Consider the following 18,270-nt stretch of genomic DNA (forward strand, 5'->3'; position numbering starts at 1 on the left):
AGCAAGCAGAGATGACGGGCAGCCAGATGGTCCAGGAGAACCAGGACGATGTGGTGGATGCCAAGATGGGTCCAGCAGGACCAGAGGGAGCTGATGGGCACCAAAACAGGTCCAGGAGAAGCAGGGGGAGATGATGAGCGCCAAGATGGGTCCAGCAGGACCAGGAGGTGATGATGGGCACCAAGAAGGGTCCAGGAGGAGCGTGAGGAGATGATGGGGGCCAGGATGGGTCTTTCAAGGCCAGGAGCAGATGATGGGTCCTGTGATGGGTCCAACAGACGCGGTGGGTGCTCGGACAGGTCCTTTGGGGCCTGGTGGTGCCAACGTGTGGTGCGATGGGGCCGGTGTGGGGATGGGGATGGTCACCATGATGTGGGTGGGCAGCGACCTGCCACCAGCTCCTCCAGCACCCAAAGGTGGGCACCCGGCCTCAATGAGCCACCCAAAGGGACCCCAGCACCCAAAGGGACCCCCCAGCACCACCCCTGGGTGCACCCAGCTCCGGTTGTGCCAATGGTCTCCTTCTCTATGGGCTGGGACCCTCCTGGTCCCTCTGGTCCCCATGTGCCGCCTTCTCCATGGGCTCAGCTCAGCACCTGGAGGTCCTCCCTGCCCCATGGCTGCCCCACGGCTGCCCCACAGCTCCGCTCTCGACCAGCCACCCAACCCCAACATAGATGTTGATGGACCCCGATCCTGCTCAGATGCCACCAGGTCCTCACTGCCACCCATGACCACACGGGCCACCCAGGACGGATGGAAGCGTTGCCCATGGGATGCTCCTCACCCATCCCATGGGTGCTGCCAACCCTTGGTGACCCCACCATGGCCATCCCTTGGTGACCCCACCATGGCCAACCCTTGGTGACCCCCACCATGGCCAACCCTTGGTGACCCCATCAAGGCCAACCCCTTGGTGATCCCCACCATGGCCAACCCTTGGTGACCCCACCATGGCCAATCCCTTGGTGACCCCATCAAGGCCGTCCCTTGGTGATCCCCACCATGGCCAACCCCTTGGTGATCCCCACCATGGCCAACCCTTGGTGACCCCACCATGGCCAATCCCTTGGTGACCCCATCAAGGCCAATCCCTTGGTGACCCCCACCACGGCCAACCCCTCCGGCTGGTCAAGAGGTGCCCAGTGAGAAGGTCAGGATGGGGCTTGGTTGATCCCATGTCTCATCACTGCACGAGGGGCCGGGGCTGGTGAAGGTGCCACCACCCCCCAGCACCCATCCGCTGGTGGGGTCCATGTGGGGTGGAGGAGGCGCGCGGGGGGACCTCGGGTGGCGGGTGCTATAGGACGCCCTCCATGAAGCTGGTGTCGAGGTGCTGGATGAGCACCCGGATGAAGGACATCTCCTTCCGCGTGTTCTCGAAGATGATCCGGGGGTCGTCCGATTGGCAGCGCAGGCAGTTGGGGGCCATCACCATGGCCAGGTTATTGACGTCCATCTTGGTGACCGCCACGTTGCCCGGCTGCACGAACACCTATGGGGCAGGGGGAGGGAGGTGGTGGTGAGACCTGACGGCACGTGGCTGACATGGGGCATCACCACCTGGAATGGGTTGGCTTGGAAGGGAGCGTGAAGATCATCCAGTTCCATGGGCATGGGCACATCTGGACATGGGCAGGTTCCTCTATGGGTGTTTGGAGCAGGAAACGCTCTGGAGGAGGTGATGGAGATGTGGTGGCACCTGAAGCCACCCCAAAAGAGGAGGCTTGGGGGATGTCCAGGACATGGTGACCTCAAATCTGGTGCCCATTCATGGAGTCATGGAATGGTTTGGATTGGAAGGGACCTTAAAGCTCATCCAGTTCCAGTCCCCTGCCATGAACATGGACATCTTCCACTAGAGCAGGTTGCTGCTCCATGGGCTGCGAGCACCCATTTGTCACCACCAGTGTCCCCAAGTGTCCCTCCCACCATCCCCAGTCTCTTTGGGTACCACCGGTTGCTCCCACCCTGGTGCAGGACCCTGCTCTGGGCCTGGTTGAACCTCATGATGTTCACACAGGTCCCACTTCTCCACCTCCCCCAGGTCCCTCAGGTGGGTCAAACCCCATCGCTTGGCTTGGTGGCACCTCCAAAGGTGCTGAGGGTGCATCGGACCCCACCATCTACGTCACTGATGGAGACACTGAACAAAAACCTTGTGGCCCTTAAAGCCACCATGGGGACACCTTCCACTGGAGCAGGTTGCTCCAAGCCCCTGTGTCCAACCTGGCCTTGAACACTGCCAGGGATGGGGCAGCCACAGCTTCTCTGGGCCTGGAGAACCCAAAGCCACCCCAGGAGAAGCCACCAGGGGTGGTGGGGTCCTGGCTGTACCTGTAGGAAGCGGATGAGGTAGCACAGCACCATCTTGTTGATCCTGGGCAGAGAGTGGACAACGGCGATGGCCGCCTCGGGGTTCTCGTAGTGGGTGATGCACTGCTCATAGAACTCGTGGGGGATGAGGGGTTCCTCCAGCTCCCGGTACCAGAGCTTCAGCAGGGAGGCTGGACGGGGAGGGAGAACATGGGGATGTGTGAGACCCGCTGTGGGGCCCCGGTTCTGCACCTCCCCACACTCACACAGCGCCCCCCGGCCCTACCGGGGACGTGGGGGTCCTCCAAGCCCGTTGGGATCTTCCATTGGTCCACCTGGAGCTTGAGCGCGTTGACCTCGTCGATGTCACCGGGGACCCTGAATGGGAAGAGATGTTGGTTCTCAAGCAGGAGATGGGGACCCACCAGACTAAGACCCACCCTGGGTCCCTCACGGTGCATGTGGGGCTCAAGAGCTGGAGATGGAGCCATTCTAGGACATGGTTTCTGCCCCACAGGGAGGTGGCAGCCTGCTGTGATGGACCAGTGGACGTTTGTATGGCAACCCCAAGACCTCAACATGACTTTGGTGGGGACCAAAGGATGGGCATGACCCTGACATGGAGAAATCCCCATGGCCTTGGAGCAAGGAGAAGTTGAGGGGCAGCTCAAGGAGAAGAAAGACACCCATGGGGACATGGGGAACAGGTTAGTTGCCCCATAAGATGACCTGCTATGGGCTTCCCCTATGAGAAGGTCATCATGCTGGGGGTCTCCTGCAGCCATAGGTGAATGGGAACATGAGGAATGGGTTGGTTGCCCCATAAGATGATGTGTTATGGGTCTCCCCCCATGAGAAGGTCACCATGCTGGGGGTCTCCAGCACCTGTAGGTGGATGGGGACATGAGGAACATGTTGGAGACCCTCACCATGCTGAGGGTCTCCAGCAGCCATAGGAGGATGGGACATGGGGAACAGGCTGGTTGCCCCATAAGATGACCTGTTATGGGTTTCCCCATGAGAAGGTCACCATGCTGAGGGTCTCCAGCAACCATAGGTGGATGGGCATGTGGGGAACAGGCTGGTTGCCCCATAAGATGACTTGTTATGGGCCTCCCCCATGAGAAGGTCACCATGCTGGGGGTCACCAGCAGCCATAGGTGGATGGGACATGGGGAACGGGTTGGTTGCCCCATAAGATGACCTGTTATGGGCCTTCCCCCATGAGAAGGTCACCATGCTGAGGGTCTCCAGCAACCATAGGTGGATGGGGATGTGGGGAACGGGTTGGTCGCCCCATAAGATGACTTGTTATGGGCCTCCCCCATGAGAAGGTCACCATGCTGGGGGTCTCCTTCAGCTGTAGGTGGATGGGACATGGGGAACAGGCTGGTTGCCCCATAAGATGACTTGTTATGGGTTTCCCCATGAGAAGGTCACCATGCTGAGGGTCTCCAGCAGCCATAGGTGGATGGGACATGGGGAACATACTGGTTGCCCCATAAGATGACCTGTTATGGGTTTCCCCATGAGAAGGTCACCATGCTGAGGGTCTCCAGCACCTGGAGGTGGATGGGGACATGAGGAACATCCTGGTTGCCCCATAAGATGACTTGTTATGGGCCTCCCCCACGAGGCAGTCCCCGTGCTGGGGTGTAGGTGGCTCTACCTGAAGATGCCCTCGGTCTGGTCGCCGTTGAGGGCCAGGACCTCCTCGGAGAGGCGCGTCTGCACCCAGGGCAGCTGCCGCTCCGGGTACTTCTCCTTCTGCATGTTGATGATGTCCTGCAGGGAGCTGCCGAACATGGACGGGTTGAAGACGGCGTTCTTGGCGTGGCGGATCTCCTCGATGTTGGGCTTCTTCAGGCCCTGCGAGGGACAACGGAGACGTCACCGTCGGGTCAGGAGATGCCGTCCCCAGGGCTGGGATGGGGCATCTGGGTCCTGCTTGGTCCCAGCTCCCCATGGTCCTGAGCTGTGGGATGGGGACAGTGGATGGAGCCATGGAGAGGTCCAGCCAACCCGGCCAAGGCGTCCAATGCCCAGAAGCTCAGAGCTGAAACGCAGCCACTGGGCTGGTGCCTCCAACCCTGGTCTTGATTGGAAAGTGAATCCAGCCCCAGGAGAAGACACGTGTGGTGGGATGGAAGGAGATGGGTGCAGTGGATGTGGGCACGGTGGGATTCGGATGGGGTGGACACAGAAACCATATGTGTGGTGGGATGCTGAAGAGGAGATGGATGGAGCAGACACGTGGGTGGTGGGATGCAGAGGAGGAGGTGGATGCAGTGGATGTGGGTATGGTGGGATAGAGGAGAGGAGATGGACACAGTGGCCATGGGCATGGTGGGGTGCAGAAGAGGAGATGAATGGAGCAGACGTGTGGTGGATGAAGAAGAGATGGATGCTGTGGACGTGCATGGTGGGAAGCAGAAGGGATGGACACAGCGGCCACCAGCATGAGGTGCTGCAGAAGAGGAGATGGACGCAGCTCCCCATCAGCTGGATCTGCCCAACATCTCCTCCCCAGCCACAGCCACCAGCAGAAGAAGCCACCTCAGCTGCACCTTGAGGTCCTCAACACCCCCCACCTTTGCTTTCAAAGCTCAGCAGGACACGTCCACCACTAACCCCATGGTGATCCCAATGGATGCCACATCCCCTCCCACCACCAGGCCTTGTCTGGGCAGATGTCACCATGAGGACTGAGGTGGGATCCACCACCTCTTCTCCATCTCCATGAAACAAGGATGGGGAAACTGAGGCAGCCATGATGGTGGTGGGACCATGAGGAGAACCCCAAGCTCTAAATTAATCCCCATCTGGGGTCTTCTCCTAAAGGAATCAACCACTTCCCTAATGGGCCATGGGGACGGACCTGGTTGGGGAGATCCATGGTGATGGTGACCTGGGAGCTGCTGGAGCATCTTCTCAATCCCCAGCTCCCAGGATCATCTCCTCGATCCCTATTTGATCCCTCACTCTATGGAAGGACCTGAAGGACCCCAAGAACCCCAGAAGGTCCTCAAAGAGGAACGTGGTGATGGGTGAACCACGTTGGAGACACCTGGAGCATCCACCACGGGTCCAGCACAAGCTGCTGCATCATTCCCATTGGTCTCCAGCTTCATCCCTCCTCCTCCTCCAGACCCCATCCCCAAACCCCACCAGCCCCACAAGTGGTCCCAATGGGGGTGACATCCCACCCCATGGCCAGCGGTTGGGTGATACCTTCTTGGCGCCCGTCAGAGCTGCCTTCTGCAGCTTGTTGTAGCAGTACTTGGCGTAAGTGCTTATTGCCACCCCTGCAAGAGAGAAGAGACAGGTTGGGGTGTCATCTCCAGGTCATGGAGGGTCATGGGGGGGTCTTGGGGAGGTGACACCCATCCCAGCTCCAGGACGGTGCCAGGGTCCCCATGGGGTGTGGGGCAGCTCCATCCCTGTCCCCATCACTGCTCCTCAAGGTGGGGGGGTTGAGGAGGACGAAGGGTCCCCACAACTCAACCTGCTCCCCAAGAGCCTCATGGCCTCGTACCCACCAACCATGGAGACCCCTCGGCTCCATCCCCATCCCCACTCACTCCAGTGGCCTCGTGTGGGGACATCCTGGCTTCCAGGGCTGAATTTTCCACCCCTTCTCCTCCTGATGCCACCACTTCCACCTTCATCCCCCTCCACACCATCCATCTCCTCCTCATGACGCGTATCAACAACCTTCAACCCTTGGAGCACCCCAATGGGCTCAGCCCAATGGAAGATGCTCCTGCATCCCACAGCCAAGAGCTCTGGGGACCTGGTGGTACCTTCTGGATCACCCCAGATATTGGTGGGAATGGTCCAGGAGCTAAAAATGTGCTTTTCCTATTAAATATTGGTGCAAAAGAGGGGGAAAAGGGGCTCCTGGAGAAGACCTGGACAACACCTGGCAGGTGTTGGTGCCCCTGATGGTGCTTTTTGGTTGAAACCAGACTTGGGGACTTGGGATCATCTACTTTTCCCTCCATTCCCAGTGGTGTTGTCTTCAAAGGGTTCCTCAATGGGTTTTTGGAGCTGTAAATGCTCTGGAGGAGATGATGGAGATGTGGTGGCATCTGAAGCCACCCCAGAAGAAGGGACTTGGGGGATGTCCAGGACCTGGTGACCTCAATCTGGTGCCTGTTCATGGAGTCATGGAATGGTTTGGGTTGGAAGGGACCATCTGGGTCCACCACCATTCCATGAGCATGGACATCTTCCACCAGACCAGGCTGCTGCTCCATGGTGGAACCTCATGAGGTTCACACAGGTCCCACTTCTTCAGCTCCTCCAGGTCCCTCAGGTGCACCAATAAGGCTTGGTGGCATCTCCAAAAGTGCTGAGGGTGCACTAGACTCCACCATGTATGTTGTTGATGGAGGTACTGAACACAACCTTATTCATGGTGGCCATTAAAGCCACTTCTCAGGTGCATCCACCCCCCCATGCACCAGGTCCCACCACTGCTGTGGCTCCAGGTTGAGGTCCCTCATCTTGCATCAGGAACCTCTTGGTGTCACCTGGATGCTGAGTGTCCTCCACATCCCGATCTGGGGACTTGGCATCCCCCCAAAGCCCAAAGCATCACCCCTCACCAGTGATGGCTACGGCACCAGGGATGGTGGTGCCATCCCTGGTCATCCATCCATCCATTCATCCATCCATGCATCCATCCATCCATCCATCATCCATCCATCCATCCATCCATCCATCATCCATCCATCCATCCATCCATCCATCCATCCATCCATCCATCCATCCATCCATCCCATCCATCCATCCATCCATCCATCCATCCCATCCATCCATCACTGAGTAAACCCGGCAGCACCTTCTACGTGGCTCCACTTAATGAAGTTCCTACTTTCTCCCTCTTGTTAATTACTTATTAATTATCAATTATTAATTAATGTTATTGTTAATTAATATATTAATATATAATATTATATATGTATGAATAATGTTCTATCTACCCATATAGATTCATCTATAAAATTAGATATTTAATATAAACCTATAAATAATTTATATTAGTGGTATTAATTATATTAATTAAATTGCCTACATATCATATATAACATTATATAAACAAAAAATTATGTATTATTTAATGACTGCTATTTATAATAAACTATCATATATTAGATATATTAATATAATAGGATAAAATATTGTGTTTATATAAAATGTTCCATAGAATGTTTGATATATTTCTGGCATTTTTTATCTCATTCTGTGTTAATTGATTATATTGATGGTATTTTATAGTCAAAATGGGCTTATTCATATTAAATCTGATCTGATCTATTTAATTGATAATGTTCGTATGAGAAAATAGTGTTGTGCATAACTTTATATATATTACATATATTCATACATATTATATATTATATATTATATTTTATATATTATATATTATATATTATATACTATATACATTATATATTATATATCATATATTATATATTATATAGTATATAGTATATATACTATATTTATATACATTATATCCAATATATAAACATATATTAGGATACATAATATATATTTTGATATATAGCATTATATTTGTTATATGTTATATATATGATATATATGTTTTATAGGTTATATATGTTATATATAATCTATATGTAACTATATATGATAAATAATATTACATGTTATGATATATAACATTATGACGTATATAATAGAATAGGTAATGTATACTATATATAGTATAGTATATATTATATATTACAGTATATACATATATAATTTATAGCATATGTATGTATATATACTATAATATACTACATAATATATACTATACAATATATAATGCATAATACTTATATAATATATAATATATATTATAGATAACAAATAACAGATAATATGCAAAAGATAATATGTAATATTATATATCCATATATAAGATTATCTATGATATAGATAATCTTATAGAGAACATTATATAAATACACATATAATGTTCTAAACTCAGTATATAATATTATACATAACATTATCTATAATATATGAAAATACAAATGACAATGTGTAATCTATCTCAATGCATTACATTCATATAATGGATAGTTATTTATTAACTCTATTATTGATCTCTGTATCTCTATCTCTAATCTATCTATATCTATATCTATATCTATATCTATCTAATCTATATATGTATATCTATATCTAATCTAATCTATATATCTATATCTATATCTGCATCTGTATCTATATCTATATTTAATCTATCTAATCTATATATGTATATCTATATCTAATCTAATTTATATATCTATATCTATGTATCTATATCTATATCTAACCTATGTATCTACATGTGTCTGTCTGTCAGTCTGTGTCTGGGCTGTCCCTGGTGTGTGTCACTGGGGTGTGTTGTCACTGGGGGGTGTCACTGGGGGGTGTCACTGGGGTGTGTTGTCACTGGGGGGTGTCACTGGGGGGTGTCACTGGGGTGTGTTGTCACTGGGGGGTGTCACTGGGGGGTGTCACTGGGGAGGGTGTCACTGGGGGGTGTCACTGGGGGGTGTCACTGGGGTGTGTTGTCACTGGGGGGTGTCACTGGGGGGTGTCACTGGGGTGTGTTGTCACTGGGGGGTGTCACTGGGGGGTGTCACTGGGGAGGGTGTCACTGGGGGGTGTCACTGGGGGGTGTCACTGGGGTGTGTTGTCACTGGGGGGTGTCACTGGGGGGTGTCACTGGGGTGTGTTGTCACTGGGGGGTGTCACTGGGGAGGGTGTGACTGGGGGGTGTCACTGGGGGGGTGCCGCGGGGCCGTCCCTACCCTCGAGCTCCTCGAGCTGGGGCTTGGGTTTCTTTCTCAATTTGGGTTTCTTCTTATTGGTCCTTTCCAGGAGGTCGTTTATGTGCCGGGTCACTGGGAAACAGGGACGGGGGGGCACGGAATGCAAACAGGATGGGAACAGAACAGAAACGGGAACAGAAATGAGACTGCGACTGAAACACACGAAAATAAATAATAATAACAATAATCAAACCCAATTGTAAGACATGAAAATGAAAACATGAAAAAAATGAAAATAAATGAAAATAAAAGTTAAATAAAGCAGAAATAAATGAAAATGAAATCTAAATAAAATAGAAATAAAAAGATAAATAAAAAGTAAAAATGAAAAGATATAAAACCAGATCTTAAAAAATGAGAGTACAAAGAAAAGTAAAAATGAAACTAAAACTAGAACTAAAGAATAAAAGTAAAAGCAAAAATAAGACTAGAAGTAAAAGTGAAAATAATAAAAATAGAAAAATAAAATGGAAATAAATGAAAATGAAAGTGAAAACTAAATAAAGTAGAAATTAAAAAAGAAAATAAAAATAAATAAAAAGTTAATAGAAATTATATGAAGGAATACAAAATAGAATAAAAAATATAAGTAAAAATTAAAATTAAAAATAAAAAATAGAATAAAAATAAAAGTAAAAAAAGTAAAAATAAGACTAAAAATAAAAAAACCAAATAAAAATGAAAATGAAAATAAAAATAAATAAAAATGAAAATGAAAAGAAAATAAAAATGGAAATGAAAATGCAATAAAACCTAAAAATAGAAATGAAAAATAAATAAAAGAAAAACAAAAAAAAGAAAAATGAAAATAAAAATGGAAGTGAAATAAAAAAAGGAAAATGGAAAAAATAATAAAAACAAAAATAAAAATGAAAATAAATAAAATAAACCCCCCACTGAAATAACAAGTAAAAATGAAATGAAATAAAAATCAATTAAAATATTAAAGTAAAATGAGAATAAAAGAAAAATTGAAATTAAAATTAAAAAAGATGCAAATGCAAATGAAACCTCAGTGACATGAAGTGAAATAAACCACATGAAAATTGAAATTAAAATGAATTAAAATTAAAAATGAAACAGCAACAACACGACGATGAATCAAACCACGATCAAAATTCAAAATGCAAATAATGGGAACAAACACGACAATGAACCAAATCTGACATTAAATTAAGGTTCCAAATGAAATGAATCAAGGACCAGGCAGCAGCTCCCAGCGCCGACGTTCCGAGCCCAACGTGACGTGGGCTTCCTTTGACACCTCTGCTGCGGAGGCTGTGGTGGGACACGGGCAGCCCCAGAGCTCCCAACCTTGCTGGTACCAACCCATGTGCTGGCCCATCCCGTCCCACCACCCCTGGGGCTTCCTCAACCAACCTACAGCTTCCCCCATGGACACCGTGGTTGGGTTCCTCTCCTCTTGTCCCCAAGCTGGGCAGATCCACCACGGCTCCACCTGATGTTGGTGTCCTCCAGATGTTCCTGCCTGTTCTCCAGGGAGCCAAAGGGCAGCAGGAAACACCCGGGCCCCATCTCCCAATGGTCCATCCATGGACCTCCTGGACCTCCACCTCTGCCTCACTCACCGTGAGATGGTCTCAACCCATGGGAGATGGTGATGCCCAACCTTCTGGCCATGCTGCTGCCAGACCAGATCCCAACACTCATGAAAAAGCACCAGTTATGAAACAGCAGCAATGGCCAAGCCCAGGACTGGAGAGAGGTCACCAATTTGGGGTCAAATAGCCCAAATTCATGTCTCTTTTATCTATCATGACAAAAAACCATGTTGGGAGCTGGGAATCAAGCTGAATCCCCTTCCACCACGGGGTGTTTTTTTCGTCGAAAGCTACTCTAGAAGCCACAAGAAGCATCTGGAGATGGTGATGGTGAAATCATCAGGCTCAGGGAATGGTCTGGGTTGGAAGGGACCTCTGAAGCTCTCATGGCCACCTCCAGTGGAGATGACACTGAGCCTGCAGCAAAGGTGTCAAAGCTCATTTCGTGTTGGGTATCATGCTGGATTTCCATGTGCTGAGGAGGAAAAGGTGGTGGTAAAGGCCCCACCACACTCGCTGCACCTCCAGTAGGGATGTGGATGAGTTCCTCATCCATCTTCCAACCAGGAAACTCATGAATACGAAGGGGAAAGGAACAAAATGAGTTGTCACATCAGCAGAAGCCACCAGGGGGTGGTTCCTCCCTTACCTTTGGTGTCATTCACTGGATCCATGTGCCTGTAGATATATCCTTCTAGGTAGGAATGGAATTTGGGAGTGGGTGGGAAAAAGGCCAAACAAATGGCCATGAGCTCCCAGCCCCGGGCCAGGCTCTCGTATCGGAAGTTCTCGGTGGTCTGCCTGCACAGTTGGATGTAGAGCTCATCTCTCAGCCCCTGCATGCTCCAACCCTTGGTGGCGATCTCCAAAGCCACGTTGAGCTGGTCCGTCTTGGCCCGTCGGTCCCCCATGTACATCTGAATCAGTTTAAATATCTCACAAGCTTCCTTCTTGACGTTGCGGTCGTTGGTCATGATCATGGGTTTCTTGATGGACTCGCTGCTCCAGGCCAGCATGTTGGCGATGGACACCTTCCTACGGAAGAGCCCTTGGGTGTGCTTGTTGAAGTGCTTGGAGGCCCAGTTCTCAATGTCCGTCTCCGAGGAAGGCTTCCGTAGGTTGAAGGTGGGGAAGACGCAGCTGGCGCTGGGCATCATGTTCCTGGTCTGTCTGCTGCTCTCGAACTGCGCGCAGGCACCCAGGTCCTCCGACTAGGGGACAACGGCCAGAGAAGTCCATGTTACTGATGGCATGGTTGTACTGCCGAAGCAACCAACCCACCAAACCAACCAACCAACCATCCATCCAACTGACCAAGCAACCAACAAAGCCACCAACCAACCAAACATCCATCCAACCGTCCAAGCAACCAACAAAGCCACCAACAAAGCCACCAACCAACCAATCATCCATCCAAATAACACAACCAACCAACTATCAAAGCAAGCAAGCACCAAACCATCCACCCACCCACCCAACTAACCAACCAACCATCCAATAAATCAACCAACCATCCATCCATCTATCCATCCTCCATCCATCCATCCAACCAACCAACCAACCATCCATTCAACCAATCATCAAACCAAACATGCAACCAATGAACCAACCAATCAACCAACCAAAACCACAGACAACCAACCAACCAACCAACCAACCAACCATCCATCTATCCATCCATCCATCCATCCATCCATCCCATCCATCCATCCATCCCATCCATCCATCCATCCCATCCATCCATCCATCCATCCATCCAACCAACCATCAAAGCAACCAAACAACCATCCACCCACCCACCCACCCAAGGATCTCCTCCTCAATGGCAAGTGGTGCCATTGGCCAAGGTGAGTGGTGGCACCGATGGGCATGAGGAGGGAGGGGACCAATGGGTATAAGTGAAGCCACTCAAGAGGTTCTGGAGCCCTTTCTCACCTGGCACCATTGTCACTCAGGCTTTGCAGTCATGGACAGAAGCAGTTGGTGGTCTTAATGTGGCACATTGGGGAGGGGACAGCCCCCAAAGTCACCTTCAAGCAGGGTTCTCCAGCAGCCACATCCCCAGGAGGAGGCTGGTGGCTCCTCCAAGCCATGAGGAACATGAATGTTGTTTCTTTGCATCCCATGTGCAGAGGGACACAAGCTGGATCTAACCCTGCCTGAAGAGCACCCAGCAGGAAGAACCTCTGCAGAGCAGAGGGTACCCCTGGAGACCAGTGTCCTGCTACTGGAACCAGCACAACTCATGGGTATCACCCCAGGAGGTTGAGGGACACCCAAGCAGCTGACGACCATGAAGAAAGGCAAACAAGGACACTTGGGATGGGCTGGTCTCTGGTCCTGCAGCCAGCCAACGTGGCTTCATCATCTGTCAGCTCCTGGGCCAGCATTTCCTGGGTTTGGTGACCCTGTAGCCCTTCCCTTGGTAGGGAAGGACATGCCACACCATCCAGAGGTGATGTTGTTGTGGGGAGACCATGTTGGTGGCCTTGAGCAGGGACCATGTGCAAGGTGACCACAGTGGTGCCATGGCCTTGGGGTTGGGCTTTAGATGAGGAACACAAGAAGAGAAGCAGGATAGAATCAAGGTGGAAAGAATCAGGGCCATGTGGAGGTGGCAAGACCAGGAGGGGACAAGGAAGCCACCCAAAGAGCCACCAGAGCTGCTGGTAGATGAATGAGGTTCTGCTTCTTCAAACAAGTCAAGTTTCTGGTCTTCTACCTCAACAGATCATCCCTTCCCGGTGTTGAGGTCTCCTCTATCCATGGACATCTCTCAGCTCACATCTTGCACCACGGTGAGAACAGCAGGGACCTGGCCATGGGGACACAGGAGCTTCACCCCTTGAGGGACCCATCCCTGCTGTTTCTATGGAGGCCACATCACCCAAAAGGTCCTTGTGTGGTCAGCTTGTGCTGGTCAGCTCGTGCTGGTCAGCTCAAGGTACTGGTTTGGGTTGGAAAGGACCTTAAAGCTCATCCAGCTCCAACCCCTGCCACGGGCAGGGACACCTTCCACTAGAGCAGGTTGCTCCAAGCCCCTGTGTCCAACCTGGCCTTGAACACTGCCAGGGATGGGGCAGCCACAGCTTCTCTGGGCACCCTGTGCCAGCGTCCCATTCCCATGGGCAAAAAAGCCTTTTCCAGATTATTTGCTGTTTCCCAGCTCCATGTCAAGGGTCTGCCTTCTCCATTACACCAAGCTCCATCTTCCAGGCAGTTTTCCAGGTTGGATTCTTCTCATGAGGGTCCTCATCCACTTCTAAAGAGCCATTATAGCTTTTCCTATCATCCTTACATCAGTCTTTGATGCATTCAAAGCAAGTCAAGAGGTTTTCCCCCCAGAAACCCTCATCCTCACCTCCCCACCTCCACAGCCCATCTCTGGGTTCTTCTGGCTGTGGGGACGTAGGGTCCAGCAGGTCCATGGGGGACTATCAGCAGTAGAAGCACTATACCATCAAAGAAAGGTCTATGGCAGCCCAGGACGTCCTCTGGGATGGGAGCTTGCGGCAGGAGGGGTCTCCAGGACCAGGGAAGCTCAGTCCCAGGGAGGGAACGGACAGCTCAGAGCCCTGGGAAGCAGATCCTGGAAAACTCGTGTGCTTGTGTCTCTTTCATGCCAAGGTTTTGAGGGATCAGCTTGCCAAGGATCAAATTCTTTGAGGAACCAGGTTACTAAGGCCCCACTTTAAGGGACCAGGTAACTAAGGACCAACTTTGAGGGACCAGGTAACTAAGAACCAACTTCGAGGGACCAAGTAACTAAGGACCAACTTTGAGGGATGAGGTAACTAAGGACCAGCTTTGAGGGACCAGCTTGCTAAGGATGAGCTTCTATGAGCAATCAAATCTGGCAGCCAGGTTGGCAGTGCTGTTGATCCCAACGTACCATGAAGGAGATCGAGGTGGGATCTCCATGGGATGCTGCCTGTGATCAGATGGAACAACGTGCACCAGTGATGAAGCTCCTCAACCTACTTTCAGTCCTCACTGGGAAAACCCCCTGGAAAGTTACTGGTGGGTCTGGTGATGGGTTCAGCCACCACTTGCATGGCTGGAGCTGGGGTGGTGGGTCAGGACCCCAACTCAAATGTGGCACTACCTGTTCCTGCTCAACATGAAAGCCAAGGGCCAGCGGTGCTGCTCCAGCACCTCAAACCACTGTGGATGGGCACAACCTGAGGAGCAAACACCCATTTCTAGCAGAGGACCTCTCTGAAGATGGAAGCAGGTGGAGAGAGCAGAAAGAGGCTGATGTTCTCAATGCCACGGCCACCTCCACTGGCTCTGCAGAAGGGACATCCCTGCTTATGGGTCTCCTCCAGCTAGATGGGGACCAGAGCTGGCATTTTGGGTGTCCCCAGAATCCAGAGCTCTTGGAGGATGCTCTGATGCCCTGGATGAGGACACCATGGGGTTGCTAAAGGAAATCTGCACCACCACCATCCAATGGTGCTGTGCCATGGAACACAAGGAGATGAGCAACTACAAAGCACATGAGCCCTGTGTGGGTCCCAGGACCACCAAGCACAGCCAGGGATGGGTGTTTGGAGCTCCCCTGGGAGCTGGATGGGTGCTTGGGATCCAGGAGATCCCAAACCACGACAGTCCCTGACAAGGGAGGAGAAGCAGCTCCCGAAGCTCCTGAGGAACCCAAGGAGATGCTACATGAGGGTTGGTGGCCCAGGGGCACACCATGAACGCCGAGGACATCCCCAAGGACATTACCTGAGATGGATGCAGGTAGGGCTCGGGTGAAGCCAGGTTGGTCTGCACGGAGACGCTCTTCTCCAGCAGGATCTGGGGGAAGCCCAACTTCTCGAAGGTGTTCCTCTTCCAGTGCTTGTTCTCCTGCTGCGCCAACGCTTCGTCCTCGCTGAAGGCTCTCACCACCGGACCCGGCATGGGCAGAGGGAGGGCTCCATCGCTCTCATAGCCAGAACCATCCTTCTGGGAGTCCCAACTGCTCCGTTGCTTCATGTGATAATGGGCTTGTTGGGCTTCCCAAGCCAGGCGGGCCTGTGCCAGGAAGGGCTCCGGGAAGCCTCGTGCCACCTCAGCCTCCACCGCCTTGGTCTCCGTGCGGTTCAACGGTGACCTGTTGGGACCCGGGGTGGCTCGTTCCTCACCCAGCATCTGCTCCCCCAACACCTCCCTGTCCCCTGATCCATCCGTGGAGGAGGTGTTGGGATCATGGGATAGGGAAGGCTTTCGGCTCTTCCTCTTCCTGGTAGAGGGCGAGTAGCCAGTGGAGGACATGGTGTCCTGTTGGCTGGACCATGACATGGAGTCCTCACCCTGGGCTACCTGGCCACTGGCTGGGCCAGGGCAGAACTCAGGTCCTTCCATGCTGCTGTAATCACCTGATTTGATCTCCAAACGTTGGTCCCTGACCAAGCAAGGGCTGTGCTGCAACGAGTAGGAGCCACCGATGGGGTTGGGGGAGTATTTGTGCCTCAACCCCGTCTTCATCTTGGGGCTGGAGCCCGATTGCTCCACGTAGACCAGTTGCCTGACATATTCCTTGCCAGCGGGGCTGTACTCCAAGCTCATGAACCGGTCGGGACACTTCTGTTTGGTGAGCACCAACTGCTGGTAGGGCGAGTTGGAGCCTTGCTTGGGCGACTGAAGGAAGGGATGAGGTTTCCTGATGGGCGACTTCTGTGGCGAGCCGGCTTTGTAGCTCCCACTGGCTTCATACTGCATGTCCACGGGGGGTTCATCATAGATGGGTGCTTGGTATTCCATGGGGGGCTCCTCGTAGAGAGGGGGCTCGTAGGCGTAGCGGGGTGAGGAGGGTTGAGACTCGCTGGAGTGTTTGCGGTGCTGGGCTTGGAGCGGGGAGCAGAAGGAGTCCCCTCGGCCCAGCAGTGGGGAGCAGCTCCCGACGTGCTCGGCCCTCTTCAGGAAGGGTGACTGCTTCCTCTCGGGGAAGAACACGGAGTTGTCGGCGTCGGGGGTGAAGGTTTGGAGGTTGGGTGACTGTTGGCCACCCGAGGGTCGCCGCGAGCGGGTCCCCGGTTGGTTGTCGGGGGTGAAGCCGTTGCCTTGGTGCATGAGGAAGCTGGGCTCGCGGTCCGTCACCTTGATCAGCATCCGCTCCTTGGTGCCGGCGTTCCATCGTAGGGATGATGTCCTGCGGGGAGAAACTGCAGTGAGTGGAGGTCCTCCATGGCCAAGGGTGACAGACGACCCCGTACTGCTGCCCTGGGACAGCCCAAGACCCAAAGGATGGACATGCTCAAGCACCCCAAGACTCTTCCATCAGGTGAAGAGCATGTCCGTGACGTAGTGAAGGTCCCTCATGCCCATAGGTGATAGACAACCCTGTACCAGTACCCTAGGACACCCTGAACCCCAAAGGATGGACATGTCCAAGCACCTCAAGACTCTCCCATAAGGTGAAGAGCATGTCCACAATGGAGTGAAGGTCCCTCATGCCCATAAGTGATGGAAACCATCATACTGGGACAACCCAAGATCCAAAGGATGGACATGCTCAAGCACCCCAAGACTCTTCCATCAGGTGAAGAGCACGTCCATGGTGGAGTGAAGGTCCACAAGTGATAGACACCACTGTACTGCTGCCCTGGGACACCCAAAACCCAAGGGATGGACATGCCCAAGTATGCCAAGACTCTTCCATCAGGTGAAGAGCACATTGGTGATGGAGAAACCAGAGCATTGTCACCATCCCAATAGCAGTGGCACCAGCCATCAGCTCTCCATGGCTCCCATAGACATCAACAACCACCATGGTGCAGGAAGGATGCACAGGCTGGAAAGCCAGGCCCCCAAAAAGCCATGACACCACTTGGAGAACATCTCTAGATGACAACCCTGAAGGGACCCTCCCTACTTGTGCCTTAGAGCTCTCGAAGCCAAATGGTTATGGAGGAGAGACCATGACCACATGCTGGGGACAAGTGTTGGGTCAAACATACATTTGGGACAGTTTCATGGCTGTTTGGGTGCTCAGTCATTGCTGGGAGTGGGGATTCACCCCACCATGGTCCCACCTTGGACCATCTCCTTGCTGGGATCTCCCATCCCAAGGTGAGAAGGAGAAGCCACCTATACACAGCCCCATCTCTCCTACCTCTTGCTTTCCATTCCATGCAGCACCTAGGATTAACCCTGCTCAACCCCTCCATCCAGTTCCCTGCCTGGATTAACACCTTCCCCTGGTTCCAGGATCCCAGAGGTGGATCCAAGCATGGTTTAGAAAGAAGTTAGAAGTCCAAAACCTTCAGACTCTACACAAAGGAAGCCCATGGTGGGGAACGGGGCAGGGGATGAACCTCAGCCTGTGGTTTGGCTCCTGCAGGGATGATAAATGGCTCAAGGGGGGTTTGAAAACCCAACCCTGACCTTCACAGAGGTGTCATGGAACGCTTTGGGTTGGAAGGGACCTTAAAGCTCATCTGCTCACTCCACATTTCAAGTCCTTGGGTGGTGACATCCAGGCCAGGGACACTCAGGAGGAAGAACAGAGGTGGTTTTATGGAGGGATCTGAGCTGGTTTGCTGCTGTCTCCAAAGCACAGGCCA

At 51.7% G+C, this 18,270-nt stretch overlaps 1 protein-coding gene across 2 annotated transcripts in view; it reads right to left on the reverse strand.

Moving 5' to 3' along the window:
* Window positions 1-360: 360 nt before the first annotated feature.
* ARHGAP39 (Rho GTPase activating protein 39) overlaps window positions 361-18,270 on the reverse strand; it is a 113,669-nt gene continuing 95,759 nt past the window's right edge. The window contains exons 4-11 of one of the 2 annotated variants that reach the window (XM_030478039.1): window positions 15,449-16,856; window positions 11,367-11,928; window positions 9,135-9,227; window positions 5,548-5,621; window positions 3,986-4,185; window positions 2,603-2,694; window positions 2,338-2,507; window positions 361-1,495 (exon numbers count right to left, since the gene is read on the reverse strand). In XM_030478039.1, coding sequence (XP_030333899.1) covers window positions 1,301-1,495; window positions 2,338-2,507; window positions 2,603-2,694; window positions 3,986-4,185; window positions 5,548-5,621; window positions 9,135-9,227; window positions 11,367-11,928; window positions 15,449-16,856 — 2,794 coding nt within the window. In that variant the 3' untranslated portion in view covers window positions 361-1,300. The remainder of the gene's footprint in view (window positions 1,496-2,337; window positions 2,508-2,602; window positions 2,695-3,985; window positions 4,186-5,547; window positions 5,622-9,134; window positions 9,228-11,366; window positions 11,929-15,448; window positions 16,857-18,270) is intronic. The other variant, XM_030478029.1, reaches the window with a different exon arrangement.

Source organism: Strigops habroptila, chromosome 1, assembly GCF_004027225.2.
Source record: "Strigops habroptila isolate Jane chromosome 1, bStrHab1.2.pri, whole genome shotgun sequence".
Lineage (NCBI taxonomy): Eukaryota > Metazoa > Chordata > Aves > Psittaciformes > Psittacidae > Strigops > Strigops habroptila.